The sequence below is a fragment of the Manis javanica genome, unplaced genomic scaffold (genome assembly GCF_040802235.1).
Source record: "Manis javanica isolate MJ-LG unplaced genomic scaffold, MJ_LKY HiC_scaffold_24, whole genome shotgun sequence".
NCBI classification, from domain to species: domain Eukaryota; kingdom Metazoa; phylum Chordata; class Mammalia; order Pholidota; family Manidae; genus Manis; species Manis javanica.
The window spans coordinates 993,132-1,018,918 of record NW_027332170.1 but is presented as its reverse complement, the minus strand read 5'-3'; the positions used below and the strand labels follow the sequence as shown (position 1 = coordinate 1,018,918).

General features: G+C 38.5%; 1 protein-coding gene across 14 annotated transcripts in view; it reads left to right on the top strand.

Annotated features, from left to right (window-relative positions):
- The window catches only part of LOC118971528 (transcription initiation factor TFIID subunit 1-like), a 142,671-nt gene that overhangs the window by 48,588 nt on the left and 68,296 nt on the right, over positions 1-25,787 (top strand). For 13 of the 14 annotated variants that reach the window (XR_012127641.1, XM_073228299.1, XM_073228301.1 and 10 more), the window contains 17 exons: positions 239-358; positions 844-1,062; positions 1,402-1,609; positions 2,817-2,993; positions 3,340-3,467; positions 3,563-3,670; positions 3,791-3,964; positions 4,439-4,612; positions 4,840-4,944; positions 6,478-6,678; positions 6,843-6,984; positions 7,372-7,502; positions 7,880-7,960; positions 18,153-18,302; positions 18,491-18,610; positions 18,886-19,061; positions 19,694-19,872. Coding sequence is in view for 13 of the 14 variants with exons in the window: in XM_073228299.1 (XP_073084400.1) it covers positions 239-358; positions 844-1,062; positions 1,402-1,609; positions 2,817-2,993; positions 3,340-3,467; positions 3,563-3,670; positions 3,791-3,964; positions 4,439-4,612; positions 4,840-4,944; positions 6,478-6,678; positions 6,843-6,984; positions 7,372-7,502; positions 7,880-7,960; positions 18,153-18,302; positions 18,491-18,610; positions 18,886-19,061; positions 19,694-19,872 (2,593 nt within the window). In the remaining variant the exon portion in view is untranslated. The remainder of the gene's footprint in view (positions 1-238; positions 359-843; positions 1,063-1,401; positions 1,610-2,816; positions 2,994-3,339; positions 3,468-3,562; positions 3,671-3,790; positions 3,965-4,438; positions 4,613-4,839; positions 4,945-6,477; positions 6,679-6,842; positions 6,985-7,371; positions 7,503-7,879; positions 7,961-18,152; positions 18,303-18,490; positions 18,611-18,885; positions 19,062-19,693; positions 19,873-25,787) is intronic. The other variant, XM_073228305.1, reaches the window with a different exon arrangement.

Sequence of the window (25,787 nt, the reverse complement as noted above, 5' to 3'; positions counted from 1 at the left end):
ACATGTGATTTATATAGTTCTCATTAGAAATCGTTCTTGTTGTCTTAGAAGAATTAGTCCAAATTACTAAGGAATACTTCTTTCTTTGCTTTTTTGGAAGAGGTTATAAATCTGAGTTTATCGCTCCTTATCTCTTCTTCACAGTTGAGTAGACCCCTCAAAGTTTCCAGACCCAGATGTTGCTGTTTTTGTATCTGGCATTTGAGTTTCTGATACAGTAAAGTGTTCTTTGTACTAGGTGTTACGCTTCCTACGTCTTTTTGGGCCAGGGAAGAACGTCCCATCTATTTGGCGGAGTGCTCGGAGAAAGAGGAAAAAGAAGCACCATGATCTGATACAAGAAGAGCAGATCCAGGAGGTGGAGTGCTCAGTAGAATCATAAACCAACCAGAAGTCTTTGTGGAACTAAGACTTTGCTCTGCCACCACCTCCAAAGCCGTGTCTCTGATGATGAAGTAGACAAAATAGGGACCTGCGATTAAGACCTAGGAGGGGAACAAATGAGTTCCCCCTAGCATATGTCTAAATTAGGAATAACACCTTAGTAGGCAGAGTCCTGTGGTGATTACAAGTAATCATGAGTTCAGTCCCAGTGGCTATCCCTTCCTTTTTGTAATAAAAAAGTACTGGGGGCTGGAAGATGGTGATATGTAAACTGGGGAATAGGAGAGTTTGAATGATAAGCACAGTGTGCCTTGATATACTTCTGTTGTTCATATTCTAACTCCAATTCTATTCAAGAATCATCCTTATGGATCTTTTAACTTGCTCTCCTGCCTATATTCTTAGGACAGCTGGGATCAGGAAATCCTCTTCCCCTTCCACTACTTTGTTTTGTTACAGATCACGGTGATGGCTCCTGTGGAGTCCAAATTTTCCCAGTCAACTGGAGATACAGATAAACTGACAAATATCAAACCAAAAGTGGCTGAGTGGCGTTACGGGCCCGCCCGACTGTGGTATGATATGCTGGGTGTCCCTGAAGATGGCAGTGGGTTTGACTATGGCATCAAACTGAGAAAGATGGAACATGAACCTGTGATAAAAAATAGAATGATGGAGGTAAGCAACACTAGTATGTAAGAATGGAATCAAAGTGCCCAGGGCCCTCTTATTTTTATTTTACTTTCCAACTAGGATGATACTGGACAGGGTTTCATTGGTGAAAGATGTGGGTGTCTAAGCCTTTTGTCTGGTAAGGTGTATCACCCTGGCATCTAGGTCCCATTGTAAGGATTTTAGTTGTGAAATGAGTGCTGTGCCAGACTAGGAGTGGTCCTCCATTATTGGGTGGTTCTCTCAGGTCAAGAACCACATGTGATGTATGTAATATGGGATTTGGGGTGAAAACTTTGACCAGTGACCATTCAGGGATTTGTTGTTCCTTCCGTACTTATGCAGGACTTTAGGAAGCTTGAGGAAAGCAATGGCACTGATCTTCTGGCTGATGAAAACTTCCTGATGGTGACACAGCTGCATTGGGAGGATGATATCATCTGGGATGGAGAGGATGTCAAACCCAAAGGGACAGACCCTCAGCGTGGAAGCCTGGCAGGCTGGCTTCCTTCCAGAATGACACCGAATGCCATGGCTTATAACGTTCAGCAAGGTTTGTTTCTATGCTGGCTGTGTCCAGCACACTGCCCTTCATCTCAGTCATCCTAATTGGGCTTAGCTGTAATCTTTGCTGCTGCTGAGTCAGGGCAGTGAAATGGTTCGGATCTGAGCCCTGATTCTAGTCTTTAATAATTTTTTTTGCACTGTTATTAATGAGCTGTGATTCTCAATTTAAGAATGTGATAACCATTTTGAAATTAAAGATCTTTCTGAGCTATAAAAATTCTTTATGTGGTTCATTTTGTTTCCAAAACTCCTTTATCTTTATCATTCAGAATTTGCCTTCTTTCTCTTTAAACATGCCAAAAAAGGTATATTAATACTTAGTGTAGAAAAATTGGAAAATATGTTGTCAAAAGTCCCTGGTAATCCTACCATCCAAAGACTATTGACTATTAACTTTTTTATATACTTTGTTTTCAGTTTTCTGTGTGTGTGTGTGTGTGTGTGTGTATGTAGTAGCTGGGCTCATCTCTATAGATACAGTTTTTAACTAAGTATTCTATGTTCTAAGTTCTTCATAAATGTTTAATGACATGGGAAACTCGTTTTAAACAAAAAACATATGAAGTGGCATACTTGATACCCTGCTTGTGTAAGTGGGGAAGAAAAGCACTCTATATTAACACAGAAAGCTGACTAAAAGCAACTTCAGTATGGGTGTCAAAGTGGTTATTCTGGTTTGTAAGATCACAGATAGGTTCAGTTTTCTTTATACCTTTCTGTATTTTTTTCCAGATTTACAGTTAACATGGATTACATATATAATTTGGAAGAACAACAAAAATGTCTTAATTTTTAAATCCAAGAAATTATTTTTTTCCTTTGTCACACACTTTATTGGTTGCACAGTATTCTTACATGGATGATTTTATAAACTACAGCAATAATTGTATTTTTAATATATTTTACTGCCATTTATTGTTACCATATTTTGCCATATCATTTATTACCAAAATTTAACTGATTCTATTAAACATATGGCTATTTAAATTTTGACTCGTTAAAGTTATTGCAAGAAGCATGTTTTTCTGCAACGTTTTTTAAAGTGAGAAATACACTGTGTCCAGTAGGTTTCTTTTCAGTAGCCACATCAGTAATTCTTCTAACATTTGTTCGTTTTTCCTCTGCTAGAATCATGATTGAAAGGGGCATAAGTGTTTTGTCTATTGCTGAGTTTTTCTTCCTGTTTTGACTAGGTTTTACAGCCACCCTGGATGATGACAAGCCTTGGTATTCCATTTTCCCCATTGACAATGAGGAGCTGGTATATGGACGCTGGGAGGACAATATCATCTGGGATGCCCAGGCCATGCCCCGACTGTTGGAGCCTCCTGTTTTGACACTTGATCCCAATGATGAGAATCTCATTTTGGGTATGGTACTGTAAGGCCAGTTTCATAATTGACAGCTTGCTGTTAATGTCAAGAGGCAGTAGGAAATGGGTAGGTCATAACTAGAATCTTCTCTGTAGCAGTTTGAGAGAGCAAACGGTGGCTGTTAATTTCTAATATTTGTGTATCATTTAGGGAAAACTTGTAATGTAGGAAAGTTGGAAAGCAGTACCTTTGAGACGTCCTGAGTGTGTTTGGTGAGAGTGAATCATGGACTAGAAGTGGTTTGGAGTGGGATGAGAGATCTGGTTAGGAAGTACAAAGGTACTGGGAGAAAAGGTGAATCTTAGGGATAGCACCTCCAGAGTGATTTTTATTTCATCCTTAGAAATTCCTGATGAGAAGGAAGAAGCCACCTCTAACTCCTCCTGTAAGGAGAATAAGAAGGAATCATCTCTGAAGAAGAGTCGAATTCTCCTAGGGAAAACAGGTGTCATCAAGGAGAAACCACAGCAGGTCTGTGAAGGGAAAAGGGACTCAGTGTTTAGAACAAAGAAAGGTAATGGAGAAGGGTAGTCTGACTAAGGTTTATTTGATGACCTGTCATTTAGAACATGTGTCAGCCAGAAGTGAAAGATCCATGGAATCTCTCCAATGATGAATATTACTACCCCAAGCAACAGGGTCTTAGAGGCACTTTTGGAGGAAATATTATCCAGGTAAAAGCATTTTTTCTGTGGTGTATGGGAATCACTGCTTTGTTCTGCTGGAGAATAGGGGTTAATCTTGCCTAAGCTAGAGTTAGTATTTAATTAGTACTTTTGTATCTCCTGGCTTAGCACTCAATTCCTGCTGTGGAGTTACAGCAGCCCTTCTTTCCCACCCACATGGGGCCCATCAAACTCCGGCAGTTCCATCGCCCACCTCTGAAGAAGGATTCCTTTGAGGCAGTATCTCAGCCAGCTCCTCATTCAGTCCAGCCCTTGCTAAAGCACATCAAAAAGAAGGCTAAGGTATTATGATTGAATCCTGGTTAGAAAGAACCAGCCATAAAAAACATTGGAGTACAAATTGGGGGAATGCACTGGATATTAGGTGATATTAGGGAATTATTTACTTTCTTAGATGTCATAGAATGTTACTCTGGTTATTTAGGAGACTGTCCTTATTTTTAGGAGTCGTGAGCAAGAATACTTCATGGCTGAAGTGCTCGATGACTGCAATTTTCAGAAATGGTTCTGCAGAATCCATAGGAGATTGTTATAGATAAAACAAATACAGCAGAATATAAACAATTACATGTAGGTGGTGAGATAAGTGTTCTGTAGTTTTAGCTTTATTATAATGTTTCAGAATTTTTGTGATGAAATGAAAGAAAAGGCAAGTTGAGGTAGTGTTTGGAGTCAGTGTCTCAGAATGAACAGCATCAGTCTGTAGTTTCAGTTACCCTATCAGGAGCTGGACTATATTCTCTTTATTCTGGGCAGATGAGAGAACAGGAGAGGCAAGCTTCAGGTGGTGGAGAGATGTTTTTTATGCGCACACCTCAGGACCTCACAGGCAAAGATGGAGATCTTATTCTTGCAGAATACAGTGAGGAACATGGACCATTAATGATGCAGGTTGGAATGGCAACCAAGATAAAAAATTACTATAAGCGGGTGAGTCTACTCAGAAGATCTTTGTTGTTCATATAGCTAGTCAGATGTCCAGTGATAATCTGTAAATGTGTATATGTCTTTGTTATACTATAGATTTCTTGGAAGAAAGGAATGGTATCTTAGAGGTAGTAATACTAGTAAAGTGTCAGTTATGCTCATGGAATATTTTGTGTAGGTTTATTGATTATATTCCATGATAATACGTGAGTCTGCTGTGTTCCTTACAGAAACCTGAAAAAGACGCTGGAGCCCCTGATTGTAAATATGGAGAAACTGTTTACTGCCATACATCTCCTTTTCTGGGATCTCTCCATCCTGGCCAATTATTGCAGGTGAGGAATTCTTTCCTGTTGTAATGTTTAAGAAATTGACAGATGAGCTAGTCAGCCCAGAGAGAACCAATTTCAGTTCATTGAGGTACTACTCTTAACATCAAATGTGGGGAAGATCAGTATAATCCAAGAGTGGTTGTAATCCAAAATTTTTTTGATCTTTTTATTAAAATTGGCTTCTAACTATCTTATTCATGAGCTAAATTTAAAGTAGTTTTTTTGAAATTGTGCACACTGGTAAATCCAGAAACATCTGGGTGGCAAAGGGAAGTCAACCTGGGATTAATAATAATAGGTAGTTTATAAATGTTTGATTTGGATATGTCTAAGTGGTATGTTTTGACTATATTATTTGTGGTCATTTTGAGTATTGAACCACACCTAAACTGTGCTATTTAAAGTCCACAACCGTGGTAAAATGTTTTTTCTTCCTTCCTTGATGGCTGTAGAAAGGCCCTCTGGTAACCTAGCTTTCACACATTTTGTTACAGGGAGATAGAGAGGTCCACAAATGATGTGAGGAAATCTCTATAACTTGCCTGCCTTGTTTTTCCTCCACTTAATTTCTCTTGGCAATCTTAACCCTTTTCCCTGCTCTTGTACCTTGTGAGTTCCATTATTACTCTGGCTTATTCTCTTAAAGCATCTGCAAAGCCTACTTTTCTTTATCCTTTACATCTGTAGTCCATTTTCCAACAGATTTTGAGTACTATCTTTATTCTATTACTGGCATTTTTCTTCCTGTAACTTTCTGTTGAGATGTTCTATCAATTCATCTGCTTTTGTGGCTACCTTTGTCGTTTCTGAAAAATCCTGTTTTATCTTCTCCTGTAATTCTTTTTCTTTCTGTATTTCACAATTAGAATTTTGTTTGCACAGTCATATATTGAAGATCCTCTTTCTTCTTTTCCACAGCTCTGATTTTCTCAGAAGTCTTTCCTTAGATGCATAGGTTTCTTGTGACAGTTGATTCCCATGTGACTGCTACTTAAGTACAAAATTTTTCTCTCTTCCATGTTTAATCTCTCTTCTCTAGCACATATTCTACCTCATTAGCTTTTGTTGTTTTATTTTTAAATTTCTTTAACAAATGTTCTGATCTCATCTGTATTATGTCAGGGGCTAGGGTATTAGTATAGTACTTGTTTATCAGATGACTTCCATATGTAATCTTTATTGCAATCCTGTGAGATATAAGCATTTTAAGTATCTGTTTTGTAGATGGTGGAAAGTTAGACTCAGGGATATTAAATAACTTACCTGACATTATAATAGTGAGTAGCAGAGCTAGTGTCATGACTCCAAATCCTGTAGTTTCCCCTCTACTGACTCTTACAGATTGCCAGTGGATAAAAACTTAACCTATCCAATCCCACTTGATATTCCATATTATAATTTGTTTATATTACTGAATGGATTTTAGGTGGCATAATGGGGACAAGAGCAGACAAGCATGATTATCCTTTCTCATTAGTTGACCAAATTTCTTAGGGCTTCTCTGTATATAATTTGGTGTTTTTCATTCTGTTTTAGGCACTTGAGAACAACCTTTTTCGTGCCCCTATTTACCTTCATAAGATGCCAGAAACTGACTTTCTTATCATTTGGACAAGACAAGGTTACTATATTCGGGAATTAGTGGATATTTTTGTGGTTGGCCAGCAGTGCCCCTTGTTTGAAGTTCCTAGGCCTAACTCCAAAAGGGCGAATACACACATTCAAGACTTTCTGCAGGTGAGAATGAGAGGATAAGGAGGAGGTCAGGATGCACATAAAAGGGCATATGAATTTGGGGGCACATCAAGAAAGATCAAAATGCACAGGGGCTTAGCAGGGGAAGGGGCCCTGGTGAGGGCTTTTATTATTTGGCAGTTAAAAACATTCGGTTTATTGGGCAGGTTTTTATTTACCGCCTCCTCTGGAAGAGTAAAGATCGGCCACGGCGGATCCGAATGGAAGATATAAAAAAAGCCTTTCCTTCCCATTCAGAAAGCAGCATCCGGAAGAGGCTAAAGCTCTGCGCTGACTTCAAACGCACAGGTCATCAGTTGTGACTGATTATTTGCCCTCTCTGCTTCTTTCCAAGAAAGAAATCAGGGATTTCTGTTGAAGGATAAGTGTACCGCTAACAAAATGGAAAAAGAAATTGTTAGTCATCTTAAGGAGAAGATAGAAAATCTTCGAAGTGTGGAGGCTCTGATTGCTTTGTGATTTTGCCTGCCAGGAAATTCAGTGTGTTTGTTGGATGTCTTATTTGAGATGTATGAAAACCTAGCAGGGGTTCTCTTGACCAGTCAGACTATCTTTGGCTAGGCCTCATACCTTTTAGGACATTTCCTGGTTCAGTCTTTGTTTGCTATCCCTGTCACTGTCAATGAAAGGGCCTTGGGAATTCAGAATGTTTTCATTCTCTCTTATCTTTTTTAGGGATGGACTCAAACTGGTGGGTGCTGAAATCTGGTTTTCGTTTGCCAACTGAAGAGGAGATCAGAGCTATGGTGTCTCCAGAGCAGTGCTGTGCTTATTATAGCATGATAGCTGCTGAGCAGCGACTAAAGGTGAACACCTTCCTCTTAGGCACTGCTTATGCCTATGGGTTTTTTCAGTAGTTGAGAGAAGCGCCTAAGTATTCTTATCAGGCCAAAATAGAAAAGATCTAGCTGATGTGTGATGGCACAACTCTGACCCACTGAATTAATGAGTCTGAGTTAATGAGCATCTGTATTTAGCTCCCTCGTGGGCCTTAACTATACGTATATCAGCTGATAAGTTCCTTGAAATGTAATATATCCTCTGATAGCTTATGGTCATAGTTAACAGAATCCATTTTCTCTGCAAAATGTGCTTTGATATTCTGTACTTGGTGTTCAGTGAAATTGTGCTTTGTGCTTTCCAATTGACTGATAATTGATTGCATGAATTGGTCCACTTCCAGGATGCTGGCTATGGTGAGAAGTCCTTTATTGCCCCAGAAGAAGAAAATGAGCAAGATTTTCAGATGAAGATTGATGATGAGGCAAGGAAGTACACTAATTTTTATTAGTACATACCATTTATCCTTTTAGAAAAAAATAGCTTTATTATTTATTGAGGATTTTTAGAAAACCCATTTAAAGTGTACAATTTTTGTGTGTTTATGTTGTGTATGTTTTGATGTATGTTGATACCTGTGAAATCAGCACGACGAGTGTTTCTGTCACCCCCAAAAGTTTCTTTGTGCCTCTTTGAAGTCCTATTATCATGCCTCTTCCCTTCTCTCCACCCTCCTTATCCCCTGACAACCACTGATCTGCTTTCTGTAACTATAGATTAGTTTACATTTTCTGGAATTTTAGATAATGGATTCATATAGTATGTATTCTTCTTTAAAATTGTGTAAAATATACATAATATAAAACATAGCATTTTCACCTTTAAGTGCACAGTTCAGTAGTCTTAAGTATATTCACATTGTTGCACAACCAATCTCCAGAACTCTCCTCATCATGCAAAACTGAAACTGTTACCCTTTAAACAGTAACTCTCCACTCCTTCCTCCCCCAGCCTCTGACAACCACCATTCTACTTTGTCTTTCTTTTACTAATTTAAGTACTTCACCTACGTGGAATCTGTAAATATTCGTTGTTAGGTTACTGATTAATTTAATCTAGTGTAATATTCTCAAGGTTCAGCCTTGTTGTAGCATGTGCCAGGATTTCCCTTTTTAAGGGTAAAAATAATTCTGTTGTATGTGTATACCACATTTTGTTTACTCAGTCATTGATGGACATTTGTGTTGCTTCCACCTGTTGACTATTGGGAATACTGCTGCTAGGAACACAGGTGTGCAAACAACTATCCAAACCTTCCTTTCTTTTGCATATGTACCTAGAAATGGGATAACTCAATCATATTGTAGTTCTATTTTTCGTTTTTTTTTTTTTTGAGGAACCTCCGTACTGTTTTCTAAAGAAGCTGCACCATTTTATATTGCTCTCAATTGTGTAAGAGTTCCAGTTTCTCCACATTTCCCAACACTTGTTATTATTGTTTCTTTGATAGTAGCCAGCCATCCTAATGGGTGTGAGGTAGTACCTCATTGTCATTTTAATTTGCATTTCCTTAATGGTCAGTGATGTTCATCATCTTTTCATGTGCTTGTGGGCGATCTGTATGTCATCTTTTGAGAAATAGCTATTCAAGTCCTTTGCTGATTTTTAACTCAGATTGTTTATTTTTTGTTGTAGGAGTTCTTCATATATTCTGGATATTAACCTTTCATTAGATAAATGATATGCAAATATTTTCTCCCATTCCACAGGTTGCCTTTTCACATTGTGTTGTGTCCTTTGATACAGAGAAGTTCTAAATTTTGATGAATTCCAATTTACCTAATTTTACATTTGTAGATTGTGCTTTTATCCAAGATATAATTGCCAAATTAAATTATATCATAAAGCTTTTCTCCTGTGTTTTCTTCCAAGAGTTTTATGTTTTTAGGCCTTACATGTAGGTCTTTAATCCATTCTGAGTTGTTTTTTATGTGGTGTAAGATAAAGGTCCAACTTCATTAATTTGCATGTGGATATTCTTTTTTTCCACCACTACTGGTTGACAGTATGTATTCTTTCTCATCTGTCTTTCATTCTGTACTTATGTTGAGATTAATTCAGGTTATTGTGTATATTGAAAGTTTGTTTCATTTTTATTGCTGAGCAGTATTCCATAGTATGGATGTACCACATTTAGTTTAACTAATCATGTATCTTTAAGGATATTTCGTTGTTCCTAGTTTTTGGCTGTTAGGAATAAACTACTATGAATATTCATGTATAAATCTCTGTGTGGTTGTATGTTTCTTTTTTGCTTGGGTAAATACTTAAAAGTGGAATTACTGGGTCATGTGGTAATTCTGTGTTTAACCTTTGGAGGAACTGTCAGGCTTCTAGAGTGGCTGTACCATTTTACATTTCTACCAACAGTGTATCAGGGTTTCAATTTCTCCACATCTTTGTCAAGACTGGCTAGTTTCTGATTTTTTAAATTATGGCCTTTCTAGTGCCTTGTGGTTTTAATTTGCATTTCTGTAATGGCTAAGGATGTTGAGTGTCTGCTTATTTATACACAACATTTTTGGTCACCTGTTAATCTCTTTTTCCCATTTTTATTTTGAATTAGTTCTTTTTCTTATTATTGGGTTTTGAAACTTATGTATGTATACTAGGTCTGAGTCCTTAAAGAGGTATGTGATTTGCAAAGATTTTCTCCATCTTAATTTATTTATTTATTTTTATTTGTTCCTTCAGTTATTTGATTTTACTATTTTATTTTATTTTATTTTATTTACTTATTTTATTTTATTTTAGTATCATTAATCTACAATTACATGAGGAACATTATGTTTACTAGACTCCCCCCATCACTAATTCCCCCGCATACCCCCAAACAAACTCTGTCCATCAGCGTAGGTAAGACACTATAGAATCACTACTTGTCTTCTCTGTGTTGTACAGCCCTCCCTGTGCCTACCCCCCCCCGAACCCCTAACATTATGTCTGCTAATAGTAATGCCCCTCTTTTATCCCCTTATCCCTTTCCCTTTGGTAACTGTTACTCCACTATCGGGTTCTGTGATTCTGCTGCTGTTTGGTTCCTTCAGTTTTTTTCTTTGCTCTTCTACTCCACAGATGAGTGAAATCATTTGACGCTTGTCTTTCTCCACCTGGCTTATTTCACTGAGCATGATACCCTCTAGCTCCATCCATGTTGTTGCGAATGGTAGGATTTTTCTTCTTCTTATGGCTGAATGATATTCTCTGGTGTATATGTACCACATCTTTATCCATTCATCTAGTAATGAACACCTAAGTTGCATCCATTTCTTGGCTATTGTAAACATAGCCAGTGCTGTGATAAACATAGAAGTGCATGTCTTTTTCAAATAGGGCTGCTGCATTCTTAGGGTAAATTCCTAGGAGCAGAATTCCTGGGTCAAATGGTATTTCTATTTTGAGGAACCTGCATATTGCTTTCCACAATGGTTGAACTAATGTGCATTCCCAACAGCAGTGTAGTACGGTTCCTCTTTCTCCACAACCTCACCAACATTTGTTGTTTGTCTTTTGGATGGTGGTGAGCCTTACTGGTGTGAGGTGATATCTCATTGTGGTTTTAATTTGCATTTCTCTGATGATTAGCTATGTGGAGCATCTTTTCATGTGTGTGTTGGCCATCTGAATTTCTTCTTTGGAGAAGTGTCTGTTCAGATCTTGTGCCAATATTTAATTGGATTATTTGCCTTTTGTTTGTTGAGGTGTGCGTGTCCCACCCCCCACATTATACATGCTAATCATAATGTCCCCCTTTTATTCCCCCTCTTAACCCTACCTTCCCACCCATCTTCCCCAGTCCATTTCCCTTTGGTAACTGTTACTCCACTTTCAGGTTCTGTGATTCTGCTGCTGTTTTGTTCCTTCAGTTTTTTCTTTGTTTTTATACTCCACAGATGAGTGAAATCATTTGGTACTTGTCTTTCTCTGCCTGGCTTATTTCACTGTGTATAATACCCTCTATTTACATCCATGTTGTTGCAAATGGTAGGATTTGTTTTCTTCTTATGGCTGAATAATATTCCGTTGTGTATATGCACCACATCTCTTTATCCATTCATCTACTGATGGATATTTAGGTTGCTTCCATTTCTTAGCTATTGTAAATAGTGCTGCAGTAAAAATAGGGGTGCATCTGTCTTTTTCAAACTGGGCTGCTGCATTCTTAGCGTAAATTTCTAGTAGTTGAATTCCTGGGTCAAATGGTATTTTTATTTTGAACTTTTTGAGGAACCTCCATACTGCTTTCCACAATGGTTGAACTAATTTACATTCCCATCAGCAGTGTAGGAGGGTTCCCCTTTCCCCACATCCTCACCAGCATTTGTTGTTCCTTGTCTTTTCTGTTGTCCATCCTAACTGGTGTGAGGTCATACCTCATTGTAGTTTTAATTTGTGTTTCTCTGATAACTAGCGATGTGGAGGGTCTTTTCATGTCTCTGTTGACCATCTGAATTTCCTTGGAGAACTGTCTGTTCAACTCCTCTGCCCATTTTTTAATTGGATTATTAACTTTTTGTCTGTTGAGGTGTGTGAGCTCTTTATATATTTTGCATGTCAACCCTTTATCGGATTGGTCCATTGAAGTAATTTATGAATATATTCTCCCATACTATAGGATGCCTTTTTGTTCTATTGGTGGTGTCCTTTGCTGTACAGAAACTTTTCAGCTTGATATAGTCCCACTTGTTCATTTTTGCTTTTGTTTCCCTTGCCCAGAAGATATGTTCCTTAAGAAGTCGCTCATGTTTATGTCCAAGAGATTTTTGCCTTTTTTTCCCAAGAGTTTTATGGTTTCATGACTTACATTCAGGTCTTTGATCCATTTTGAATTTACTTTTGTGTATGGAGTTAAACAGTGATCCAGTTTCATTCTCTTACATGTAGCTGTCCAGTTTTGCCAACACAAGCTGTTTAAGTGGCTGTCGTTTTCCATTGTATATCCATGGCAGCTTTATCGTGTGTTAATCGACTGTGTATGTTTAGGTTAATATCTGGACTCTGTTTCTGTTCCACTGGTGTGTGGATCTGTTCTTGTGCCAGTACCAAATAGTCTTCAGTACTGTGGCTTTGTAGTAGAGCGTGATCCCCCTGCTTTATTCTTCCTCCTAAGGATTACTTTGCCTCTTCTGGGTCTTCTGTGTTTCCATATGAGTTTTAGAATAATTTTCTCTTGTTCATTGAAGAATGTTTTTGGAATTTTGATAGGAATTGCATTGATTTTGTAGATTGCTTTAGGTAGGTTGGCCATTTTGACAATATTAATTCTTCCTATCCATGAGCATGAGGGATGTGTTTCCATTTATTGGTATCTTCTTTAATTTCTCTCATGAGTGTCTTGTAGTTTTCAAAGTATAGGTCTTTCACTATCTTTGTTAGGTTTATTCCTAGGTGTTTCATTGTTTTTGATACAACAACTGTGAATGGAATCATTTTTCTTATTTGTCTCCCTAGTAGTTCATTGTTAGTGTATAGGAATGTCACTGATTTCTGTGTATTAATTTTGTATCCTGCTACTTTCCTGAATTCAGATATTAGTTCTAGTAGTTTTGTAGTGGATTTTAAGGTTCTTTATGTACAATATCATGTCATCTGCAAACAGGGACAGGTTAACTTCTTCTTTACCAATCTGGATGCCTTTTATTTCTTTGTGTTGTCTGACTGCTGTGGCTAGGACCTCCAGTACTGTGTTGAATAGATGTGGGGAGAGTGGGCAGGACCTCCAGTACTGTGTTGAATAGATGTGGGGAGAGTGGGCATCCTTGTCTTATACCCAGTCTTAAAGGAAAAGCTTTCAGCTTCTCGCTGTTAAGTATCATGTTGGCTGTGGGTTTGTTATATATGGCCTTTATTATGTTGAGGCACTTGCCCTCTATACCCATTTTGTTGAGAGATTTTATAATGAATGGATGTTGAATTTTGTCAAATGCTTTTTCTGCATCTTTGGAAATGCATGTGTGGTTTTGTCCTCCTTTTTGTTGATGTGGTGGATGATGTTGATGGATTTTCTAATGTTATACCATCCTTGCATCTCTGGGACAAATCTACTTGATCATGATAGATGATCTTTTTGGTGTATTTTTGAGTTCTGTTCACTAATATTTTGTTGAGTATTTTTGCATCTGTGTTCATCAGGGATATTGGTCTGTAATTTTCTTTTTTTTGTGGTGTTTTTCCTTCTTTTTGGTATTAGAGTGATCCTCATAGAATGAGTTTAGAAGTATTCCCTGTTCTTCTACTCTTTGGAAAACTTTAAGGAGAATGGGTTTTAGGTCTTAACTAAATTTTTGTAACATTCAGCAGTGATTCCATCTGGTCCAGGGATTTTGTTCTTTGGCAGGTTTTTGATTACCAGTTCAATTTTGTTGCTGGTAATTGTTCTGTTCAGATTTTCTGTTTATTTCTGGGTCAGCCTTGGAAGGTTGTACTTTTCTAGAAAGTTGTCCATTTCTTTTAGGTTATCCAGTTTGTTATCATGAATTTTTTATAGTGTTCTGTAATGATTCTTTGTATTTCTGTGGTGTCTGTCTTGATCTTTCCTTTGTCATTTCTGGTTCTGTTTATGTGTGTAGACTCTTTTTTTCTTGATAAGTCTTTTTGGGGTTTATCCATTTTTATTTTCTCAAAGAACCATTTCCTGCTTTCATTGATTCTTTCTGTTATTTTATTCTTCTCAGTTTTATTTATTTCTACTCTAATCTTTAGAATGTCCCTCCTTGAACTGACTTTGGGCCTCGTTTATTCTTCCTTTTCTAGTTTTGTTTATTGTGAGTTTATATTGTTCATATGGGATTGATTATCTTTGCTGAGGTACGACTGTATTGCAATATACTTCTGTCTTAGCATGGCCTTTGCTGCATCCCACAGACTTTGAGGTGTTGAATTATTGTTGGTATTTATCTCCTTGATCTCTGTTTTTATTTGGTCATTGATCCATTGGTTATTTAGGAGCATGTTGTAAAGCCTCCATGTGCTTGTGGGCTTTTTCATTTTCTTTGCATAATTTATTTCTGGTTTCATACCTTTGTGGTCTGAGAAACTGGTTTGTACAATTTTAATCTTTTTTTATTTAGCGAGGCTCTTTTTCTTACCTAGTATATGATCTATTCTTGAAAATGTTCAATGTGCACTTGAGAAGAATGTGTATTGTGCTGCTTTTGGATGTAGCATTCTCTTGATGTCTGTTAGGTCCGTCTGTTCCAGTTATTGTTCAGTGCCTCTGTTTCCTTATTTATTTTCTATCTAATTGATGGGTCTTTTGGTGTGAATGGTATGTTAAAGTCTTTAAAATGAATGTGCTGTATACTATTTTCCCTTTTAATTATGTTGACTTTTGTTTGACATATTTAGGTGAATCTATTCTAATGTGTTGCTCAGTGCTTCTCTATACTTATTTTCTGTCTGGTTGACTGGTCCTTTGGATTGAGGGAATGAGTGATGTGTTGAAGTCTCCTGAAATGAATGCATTATATTCTATTTCTTTGTTTAATTCTGTTATCACATATGTTGGTGCTCCTGTGTTGGGTGCATAGATATTTATAATGGTTATATTCTCTTGTTGGACTGATCCCTTAGCATTATGTAATGTCCTTCTTTATCTCTTGTTACTTTCTTTGTTTTGATGTCTATTTCATCTCATACAAGTACTGCAAATCCTGCTGTTTTCTCCCTATTAATTGTATGAAATATCTTTTTCCATCCCTTCACTTTTAGTCTGTGCATATCTGTGGGTTTAAAGTGAATCTCTTGTAAGCAGTATATAGATGGGTTTTGTTTTTTATCCATTCAGTGACTCTATGTCTTTTTATTGGTTCATTCAAACCATTTACATTTAGGGTGATTATCGATAGGTATGTAACTATTGCCTTTGTAGTCTTCAGATTTGTGGTTATCAAAGGCTCAAGGTTAACTTCCTTACTATCTAAGAGTCTGACTTAACTCACTTAATATGGTAGTACAAATAGTCTAAAGGTTCTTTTTTTCTCCTGTGACTTCCTCCTCCATTCTTTATGGATTAGGTGTCATATTCTGTACTCTTTGTCTATCCTTGATTGACTCTGGGGACGGTTAATTTGATTTTGCATTTGCTTTGTAATTAGCTGTTCTACTTTCTCTACTGTGGTTTTATTACCTGTGGTGACAGCTATTAAACCTTAAGAACACTTCCCTCTGTAGCAGTCCCTCCAAAATACACTGTAGATGGTTTGTGGAAGGTAAATTGTCTCAGCTTTTGGTTGTCTGGAAATTGTTTAATTCCTCCTGCAAATTTAAGTGATAATCTTGCCGAATCAAGTAATCTTGGTTCTAAGGGCCCCTTTGTTCGAGGCCTTTCTGCCTCATTGCATTAAATAAATCTTGCCACTCCTTTCTGCCTATAAGTTTTCTGCCAAGAAATCTGATGATAGCCTGATGGGCTTCCCTTGTATGTGTTCTTATTTCTCTCTCTGGCTGCTTTGATTAGTCTGTCCTTATCCTTGATGTTTGACATTTCAGTTACTCTGTGTCTTGGTGTTGTCTTCCTTGTGTCCCTTATCCTGGGAGATCTGTGCACCTCCATGGCCTGAAAGACAATCTCCTTCTCCAGACTGGGGAAGTTTTCAGCAATTATCTCCTCAGAGACACTTTCTATCCCTTTTTCTCTCTGTTCTCTTTCTGGTACCCCTATAATGTGAGTATTGTTCTGTTAACGATTGGTCACACAGTGCTCTCAATATTCTTTCATTCTTAGGGATCCTTTTATCTGTTCCTCAGCTTCTTCGTATTCCTCTTTTCTAGTTTCTATTTCATTTATCGTGTCCTCCACCATATCTAATCTGCTTTTAATACCCCCATTGTGCTCTTCAATGATTGTATCTCCAACTGGAATTCCCTCCTGAGTTCTTCAATATTTTTCTGTACCTACGTAAGCATGTTAATGATTTTTATTTTGAAGTCTCTTTCAGGAAGATTAATGAGGTCAATGTCATTTAAATGTTCCTGAGGAGTTGTGTTAATAATTTAAATTTCAACCAGGTTCCTTTGGCATTTCGTATTTGTGTATGGGCCCCTCTCGTATTGAGAAGCTCTACTCTGTGGAGCTGCTTAGCCCCTGAAGCAATGTCAAGGGCCACAGGGGAGTGGTATTGGTGCCTGGGAGAGGAAAGAGCTGTTTCCTGCTTCCCAGCTGCTGTGGCTGTCTCCAGTGTCTGAACCAGTGGGCCAAGCATACAGGTATAAGCCTCTATGCTTTGCGTTTGTAGTTGCTGTAAACAGATCTTCCGTCTGGCTGTCCTAATGCCAGGGTAGGGTTTGCCGGTTTGCAAGCCAGGTGGGGCTATCCGGGAGGAATGTGCAGTTGGGTGTGTATCACCGAGGGGTTCTTTGGTGGTGCGTAGCCGGCCAGGAAGCTGGAGCACCTAAAGTCTGTGAAAGCTCCCAACCTGCTGGGCAGAGTGCACCCGGACAATTTGTCTACTTTAGTTTCTCCTGAGCATTACTGCTCTGTGCAGTCCTTGCCCCTTTAGCAGCCCTCTTGCTAAGGGCTTCCTTGTTAGGAAGTCTCTCAGACTGCCCACCTTTCTTTTGTCCCAGGGCTGCCAGATATGGATCCCTGCTTTCCACAAGCGGCTGGAATCTCTTCAGGAACTCTGCCTGTCTTAGCTAATCACGAGAGTACCATGCAAGCACCATGAAATGTGTGTATGTGCTCCCAGAGTAGATCTCTGGAGTTAGGTATTCAGCAGTCTCAGCCCTCCACTCCCTTCCCACTCTGTTTCTCTTTCATTCTGGCAGTGAGCTGGGGGAAAGGGATTGGGTCCATCCGGGCCACGGCTTTGGTACCTTACTCTGTTCTGTGAGGTTTATTTCTTTCACCAGGTTTATACAGTTTGGCACAACCCTCGTTCCTGCTGCCCTTTCAGGATTACTCGTATTAATTATATTTTTGTATTTTATGTGGTATTAGAAGGAAGCCTCTGTCTCACTTCTCATGCCTCCATCTTTAATCCTCTCCTCCTTGATCACATTCTAGGTAGTCATTTGTAGTCTTAACTCGTCTGTATGGAGAAACACATTCCCCTACTCTTTTAATTTCCTTACTGTTTTGTGGGATTTCTAAAAGGTATTCAGGATTCCAGGAGAGAGAGGACAGACCATTTTGAGCAAACCAGTGGCAGAGGTGAAGTGGACTCTGATTCAGTGCTCCTAGGGTTGGGGCTAGTGTTTTGTAAAGCATGATTTATCATCTAATTATGAAAATATGTGGGTCATTCTAAAGAAGTAATTGTACTGTCAAATGCAGTTGTCAGTCTAACTTTTGTGCATCACGAGGATGGGGGCAACACCGTCTCTGAGAACTCTCAGGGAAGCTCAGCAAATATTGGAGTGAAGGATACCTCTGTTCCACATATTCCTTCTTCTAATGGCTGAAATCTTAACTTCTACTTAATATCATGATTTAATTACCATAGGAAAGAAGAACAGCAAGCTCTGAGCCCTGGTCAGCTTTATGTAACAATTGGTTTTTGTGGATAGTTTACAAAAGTATCAAATTGTGTTACTGTAATTGATCCAACTTTGTATCATGGCTAGACATAGAGCAAATGTGCTCCATAACCCTTAAATCTTTTCCTGTATGTCAGGTTCACACAGCTCCTTGGAACACCACAAGGGCCTTCATTGCTGCCATGACGGGCAAGTGTCTCCTGGAGGTGACTGGGATGGCAGATCCCACAGGGTGTGGTGAAGGGTTCTCGTATGTGAAGATTCCAAACAAACCAACACAGCGGAAGGTGAGAGTGTCCGAGTTTCTGTAGGATGTGAATCAAGGAAGATAGAAAGGAAGGTTAATGAGTCATGATGAATAGGATATATCATCTAGGAAGCAGTTAAGTTGACAGGATGATTTAAGTGGCTACTACAAGTAATTCAGCTCTCTAAGAATTCTTACCTGTTCTGTTGTATTTTGTTTTTGATGTAGGATGATAAGGAGCCTCAGCCAATGAAGAAAACAGTGACAGGAACCGATGCAGATCTTCGTCACCTCTCTCTAAAAAATGCCAAGCAACTTCTTCGTAAATTTGGTGTGCTTGAGGAAAAGGTGAGGAGGAAGAGGAAAATGTAGAGGCTCCTAGGGGCTTTGCACAAGGAGGGAAGAGCTAGTAGGCAGATGTAAGAAACTGTCTGGAGGATTTTGTGGTGTAAGTTGTGGTGGCCTGGGTCTTGTATACTTTTTCAGGAGTTAGTTCTAAAGCTTTCTGTTTAAAATATTTTGGGTGTTCTTTTTTTGGTCTAGCTCTCTAACCATGTGTCTTGGTTTTCTCTTTGAAATACCTGAATAATTGGTGTATGTGTGTGTGTGTCTCTCTCTTGTAGATTAAAAAGTTTTCCTGCTGGGAAGTGATTGATGCGTTACGCACAATGTTAACAGAACAGGCCCGCTCTAGAGAGGGACCCATGAGTAAATTTGCTTGTGGATCAAGGTTTTCTGTGGCTGAGCATCAAGAGCGTTACAAAGAGGAATGTCAACGCGTCTTTGACCTGCAGAACAAGTGTGTTTTAGTGCTGCAGAAAATCCAATCTGGAAAAGTGGGGGAGTCCAAGACACTATTTTATAATGGAGAAACCTAATTATGTTTTAGTCACACCTAATAATATAACTAGGTAGTAAGGTATCTGGAGATTTCAGGATGGCATCTGTTCATATACTGCTAGAGTACCTACTTTATTCAAAGCAACTTGGCAAAGGTTTTGAATGGCAAGTGGTGCTAGGTTTGAGCTCTGGGTTCCATGGCAACTTTTATGGCCTACTTAGGCCTAGCAGCCATTACAGTGGTGTTAGGGGACAGGAAGTTGTATGTTCTCTGAAGGCTTACTGTTGAGAGGATGGGAATGCCCTAATTCATAATGACCAATAATATATTGATGTGTTTCTCAGGGTCTCTCCAGGAATTCTGAAAGAGCTGTGCTATTTCGTATTTCTAACTTGCCTTGTTCACTGAATGTCTAGGAAAACTTGTGAAGCTTTTCCATTAAGGGCTCCGTATCTTAGTGGATTTTCAGTGTTGTTTTTAAGGCTGACTTCCCAATTTCCTACTGTAGCCTCAAACTGTTTCTTCAGCTCTTTGTAAACTTCTGTATTTCCCCTTGTCTTAATTTAATATTGTTTTTTTTCTCTTTTTAGGGTTTTGTCATCAACTGAAGTCTTATCAACTGACACAGATATTAGCTCAGCTGAAGACAGTGACTTTGAAGAAATGGGAAAGGACATTGAGAACATGCTGCAGAATAAGAAAACCAGTTCTCAGCTATCACGTGAACGGGAGGAGCAAGAGCGGCAGGAACTACAGAGGATGTTGTTGGGTGAGTGTAGTGGCTTCAGAGACAGACGAGAAAGATTAAAAAGTATAAGTAACTGCAAACTAATCATTGAGGCAGTGCTGGAGGCAGCAGATGTTGGGATGAGTGTAGAAAGATTGCCTGTAGATGAGGTAAGAAAGATGACTGTAAATTGGACTCTAGGTTGTGGTGCATAGATGGAGGAGATGCTATCAGTCCACTGCTGTCTCTGCATCAGGCCTGGCCAAGCCAGGGCTCTCAGTGCTGTCCATCAAATGAGCTTTCCGGGCATTCTTCATAGAGGGTAAGAGTTTTTAATACAGAATCTGAATGAATTTGGGGTTGGTTCTTGAACCCTCTGCAATCAGTATGTCAAATTCTGTGCAAATGTGCCTTTTCTGAGAGCATCCATGGCTTTCAGAAGATTTTCAGGATTTTCAGAGTATTCTGAGCACCTAAAGAGAACTAAAAAACCCCCAGCCAAAAATTGCAGAAGTTCAGGGTGAAAGGTGATAGTGGCCTGAAGTGGTTTGGGATATATATGGACTTTGGAAATGAAATTAGGTAAAAAAAAACAAGCTGACTTTAAGATTTCTCTCTGGGCTTGCTAGGAAGATGGTGGTACATTGATTAAAGTAGCAAATTTCAAAGAAAGAGGCAGGTTTAACATGGGGAGGTGTGGAGTTTGAGGTCCCCATGCCACTACCTAGTGTAGATGGCAAGCAGGCAACTGAAAAGTTGGATGTAGATACAGAGAGAGAATAAAGGCCGAAGATGAAGGTTTACGTAACTGTTCTCACTCATAGTAGTCTTTTCCTTTGTTTCCTTCTCTTTGTAAAAGCTTTGTGTAATTTTGTTGTTTTGACTACATTGTAAAGATGTAATAAAGCCTCTTCACCAGTGTGGTCGTGGATCAGCTGTATCTACATCACATGGGAGCTTGTTAGAAATGCAGAAATCTTAGGGCTCATCACAAACCTACTGATTAGATTCTGTATTTTAACAAGATCCTCAGGTGATTACTACTCTTGCATAATTAAAGTTTGAGAAGGATGCTCTGGACTTGTTTCTGTCGTGCATGGGTACATTTTTTTATTAAGGTATCCTTGATATACAATCTTATGCTTGGATTTCACATGAGCAACTTTGTGGCTACTACATGCCCCGCATTAAGTCCCCACCACATGTCTCATTAGAGTCACTGCTCATCAGCATAGTAAGATGCTATAGAGTAATAACTTGCCAACTTTGTGCTATATACTTCCTTCCCCGTGCCCCCCACTACATTCAGTGCACTAATCATAATGCCTCTTAATCCCCTTACACTCCCTTCACACCAACACTCCCCAGTCCCTTTCTCTTTGGTAACTGTTGGTCCATTGCTGTTTTGTTCCTTTTTGCTTTGTTGTTATATTCCTCAGATGAATAAAATCATTTGGTACTTGTCTTCAGCTGCCTTATATCACTGAGCATATACCCTATAGGTCTGTCCATGATGCAAATGGTAGGATTTGTTTTCTTCTTATGGCTAAATAATATTCCATTGTGTGTAGGTACCACACCTTCTTTATCCACTTATCTACTGATGAGCACTTAGGTTGCTTCCATAGGTTGGCTATTGTATGTTATATTGTGCTCTGATAAACATCAGGGAGCAAAGGCCTTTTTTATTTTTTATTTGGGTATCATTAATCTACAATTACATGAGGAACTTTATCTTTACTAGACTCCCCCATCACCCCCACATACCCCATTACAGACACTGTCCATCAGCATAGTAAGATGCTGTAGAATCACTACTTGTCTTCTCTGTGTTGTACAGCCCTCCCCATTTCTGCCCTCCCACATTATACATGATAATCATAGTGCCCCCTTTCTTTTCCCCACCCCTTATCCTTCCCTCCCCACTCATTGTCCCCAGGCCCTTTCTGTTTGGGAACTGTTAGTCTGTTCTTGGTTTCTGTGAGTCCGCTGCTGTTTTGCACCTTCAGATTTTTTCTTTGTTCTTATACTCCAAATATGAGTGAAATCATCTGATACTTGTCGTTCTCCACCTGGCTTATTTCACTGAGCATAATACTTTCTAGCTCCATCCATGTTGTTGCAAATGATAGGTTTGTTTTCTTATGGCTGAATAATATTCCATTGTGTATATGTACCAGATCTTGTTTATCCATTCATCTACTGATGGACACTTAGGTTGCTTCCATTTCTTGGCTATTACAAATAGTACTGCGATAAACATACGGATGCATCTGTCTTTCAAACTGTGCTGCGGCATTCTTACGGTAAATTCCTAGTAGTGGAATTCTTGGATCAAATGGTGTTTCTATTTTGAGTGTTTTGAGGAACCTCCATACTGCTTTCCACAATGGTTGAACTAATTTACATTCCCACCAGCAGTGTAGGAGGGTTCCCCTTTCTACGCATCTTGACCAGCATTTGTTGTTCTTAGTCTTTTGGATGCCGGCCGTCCTTACTGGTGTGAGGTGATACCTCATTGTGGTTTTAATTTGTATTTCTCTGATGAGTAGGGATGTGGAGCATCTTTTCATGTGTCCGTTGGCCATCTGAAATTCTTCTTTGGAGAACTGACTGTTCGGCTCCTCTGCCCGTTTTTTAATTGGATTATTAGCTGTTTGTTGAGGTGTGTGAGCTCTTTATTTATTTTGGATGTCAACCCTTTAACAGATCTGTAATTTACGTATATATTCTCCCATACTGTATGATGCCTTTTTATTCTATTGGTGATATCCTTTGCTGTACAGAAGCTTTTCAGCTTGATATAGTCCCACTTGTTCATTTTTGCTTTTCGTTCCCTTGCCTGGGAGATATGTTCATGAAGAAGTCACTCATGTTTATGTCTTAAGAGATTTTTGCCTATGTTTTTTTCTAAGGGTTTTATGGTCTCATGACTTAAATTCAGGTCTTTGATCCATTGTGAATTTACTTTTGTGTATGGGGTTAGACAGTGATCCAGTTTCATTCTCTTACATGTAGCTGTCCAGTTTTGCCAACACCAGCTGTAGAAGAGGCTGTCATTTCCCCATTGTATGTCCATGCCTCCTTTATCATATAGTACTTGACCATATATGTTTGGGTTGATATCTGGACTCTGTATTCTGTTCCATTGAATTGTGGGTCTGTTCTGGTACCAGTACCAAATTGTCTTGATTACTGTGGCTTTGTAGTAGAGCTTGAAGTTGGAAAGCAAGATCGCCCCTGCTTTATTCTTCCTTCTCAGCATTGCTTTGGCTATACTGGGTGTTTTGTGGTTGCATATGAATTTTAAAACTATTTCTTCCAGTTTGTTGAAGAATGCTGTTGGTATTATCATAGGGATTGCATTGAATCTGTAGATTGCTTTAGGCAGGATGGCCAATTTAGCAATATTAATTCCTAGCCAAGGGCATGGGATGAGTTTCCATTTGTTAGTGTTCTCTTTAATTTCTCTTAAGAGTGTCTTGTAGTTTTCAGGGTATAGGTCTTTCCCTTCCTTGTTTAGGTTTATTCCTAGGAATTTTATTCTTTTTTGATGCAATTGTGAATGGAAATGTTTTCCTGATTTCTCTTTCTGCTTGTTCATCATTAGCATGTAGGAAAGCAACAGATTTCTGTGTATTAATTTTGTATCCTGCAACTTTGCTGAATTCAGGTATTTTTTCTAGTGGTTTTGGAGTGGAGTCTTTATGGTTTTTTATGTACAGTATCATGTCATCTGCGAATAGTGACAGTTTGACTTCTTTGCCAATCTGAATGCCTTGTATTTCTTTGTTTTGTCTCATTACCATGGCTAGAACCTCCCATACTATGTTGACTAACAGTGGGGAGAGTGGGCATCCCTGTCTTGTTCCCCATCTCAGAGGAAAAGCTTTCAGCTTCTCGCTGTTTTAAGTATGATGTTGTCTGTGAGTTTGTCATATATGGGCTTTATTATGTTGAGGTACTTTCCCTCTGTACCCATTGTTTGGAGAGCTTTTATCATGAATGGACATTGAATTTTGTCGAATGCTTTTTCAGCATCTATGGAGATGATCATGTGGTTTTTGTCTTTCTTTTTGTTGATGTGGTGGATGATGTTGATGGATTTTTGAATGCTGTACTATACTTGCTTCCCAGAGATAAATACCACTTGATTATTGTGTATGATCCTTGTGATGTATTTTTGAATTCGGTTTGCTAATATTTTGTTGAGAATTTTTTCATCTATGTTCATCAGAGGTAGTGGTTTGTAGTTTTCTTTTTTTCTGGGATGTTTGCCTGGTTTTAGTATTAGAGTGATGCTGGCTTCATAGAATGTTTAGAAGTATTCCCTCCTCTCCTGTTTTTAGGAAAACTTAACGGAGAATGGGTATTATATCTTCTCTATATGTCTAATTCAACAGTGAATCCATCTGGCCCAGGAGTTTATTTCTTGGGTAGCTTTTTGATGACTGATTCAATTTTGTTGCTGGTAATAAGTCTGTTTAGATGTTCTGTTTCTTCCTTGGTTAACCTTGGAAGGTTGTATTTTTCTAGGAAGTTGTCCATTTCTTCTAGGTTTTCCAGCTTGGTAGCATATAGATTTTCATAGTATTCTCTCATGATTCTTTGTATTTCTGTGGGGTCCGTCATGATATTTTCTTTCTCATTTCTGATTCTGTTGATGTGTCCAGTTTTTCTCTTTTTCTTTTAGTTAGTCTGGCTGCGCGTTTATCCATTTTGTCTACTTTCTCAGAGAACCAACGCTTGGTTTCATTGAGTCTTTTCTATTGTTTAATTGTTCTCAATTTTATCTCTTCTTTGATCTTTATTATGTTCCTCTTTCTGCTGACTTTGTGCCTCATTTGTTCTTCCTTTTCAATGATTGTGACTTTATACTATTCATTTGGGATTGTCCTTCCTTCCTTAAATGGGAAAGGATTGCTATATACTTTCCACTTAGCTTTTCTGCGTCCCACAGAAGTTTGGGCTTTGTGCTGTTGTCATTTGTCTCCATATATTGCTGGATCTCTGTTTTAATTTGCTCATTGATTCATTGATTATTTAAGAGCATCTTGTTAAGCCTACTTGTGATTGTGAGCCTTTTTCTTTTCTTTTTAAAATTTATTTCTAGTTTTATACCTTTGTGGTCTGAGAAACTGGTTTGTACAATTTCAATCTTTTTGAATATACCGAGGCTTCTTTTGTGGCCTAGTATGGGGTCTATTCTGGAATATGTTCCATGTGCACTTGAGACGAATGTGTATTCTGCTGCTTTGGTTGTAGAGTTCTGTCAGTGTCAGTAAGGTCCATCTGTTCTAATGTGTTGTTCTGCGCCTCTCTCTCCTTACTTATTTTCTTCCTGGTTCATCTCTCTTCAGAGTGAGTGGAGTGCTGTAAGTCTCCTAGAATGAATGTATTGCAACCTATTTCCCTCTTTAATTCTGTTAGTATTTGCTTCACATATGTATGTGCTCCTGTGTTCGGTGTATAGATATTTTTATTGCCTTTATCTTCTTGTTGGATTGACCCCTTTATCATTATGTAATGCCCTTCTTTTTCTTTTGTGACTTTCTTTGTTTTGAAGTCTGTTTTGTCTCATGCAAGTACTGCATCTCCTGCTTTTTTCTCCCTATTAGTTGCATGAAATATCTTTTTCCATCCCTTCACTTTTCATCTGTGTGTATCTTTGGGTTTAAAGTGAGCCTCTTTTATGTAGCATGTAGACGGGTCTTGTTTTTAAATCCATTCTGTGATTATTCTGTGTCCGTCGGTGCATTCAGTCCATTTACATTTAGGGCAATTATTGATAGGTATGTGCTTATTGCTATTGCAGGCTTTAGATTCATGGTTACCAAAGGTTCAAGGGTAACTTCCGTACTATCTAAGAGTCTTAACTCACTTAATATGCTATTACAAACACAATCTAAAGGTTCTTTTCTTTCCCCTCATCCTTTGTCTTTCTCCTCCATTCTTTA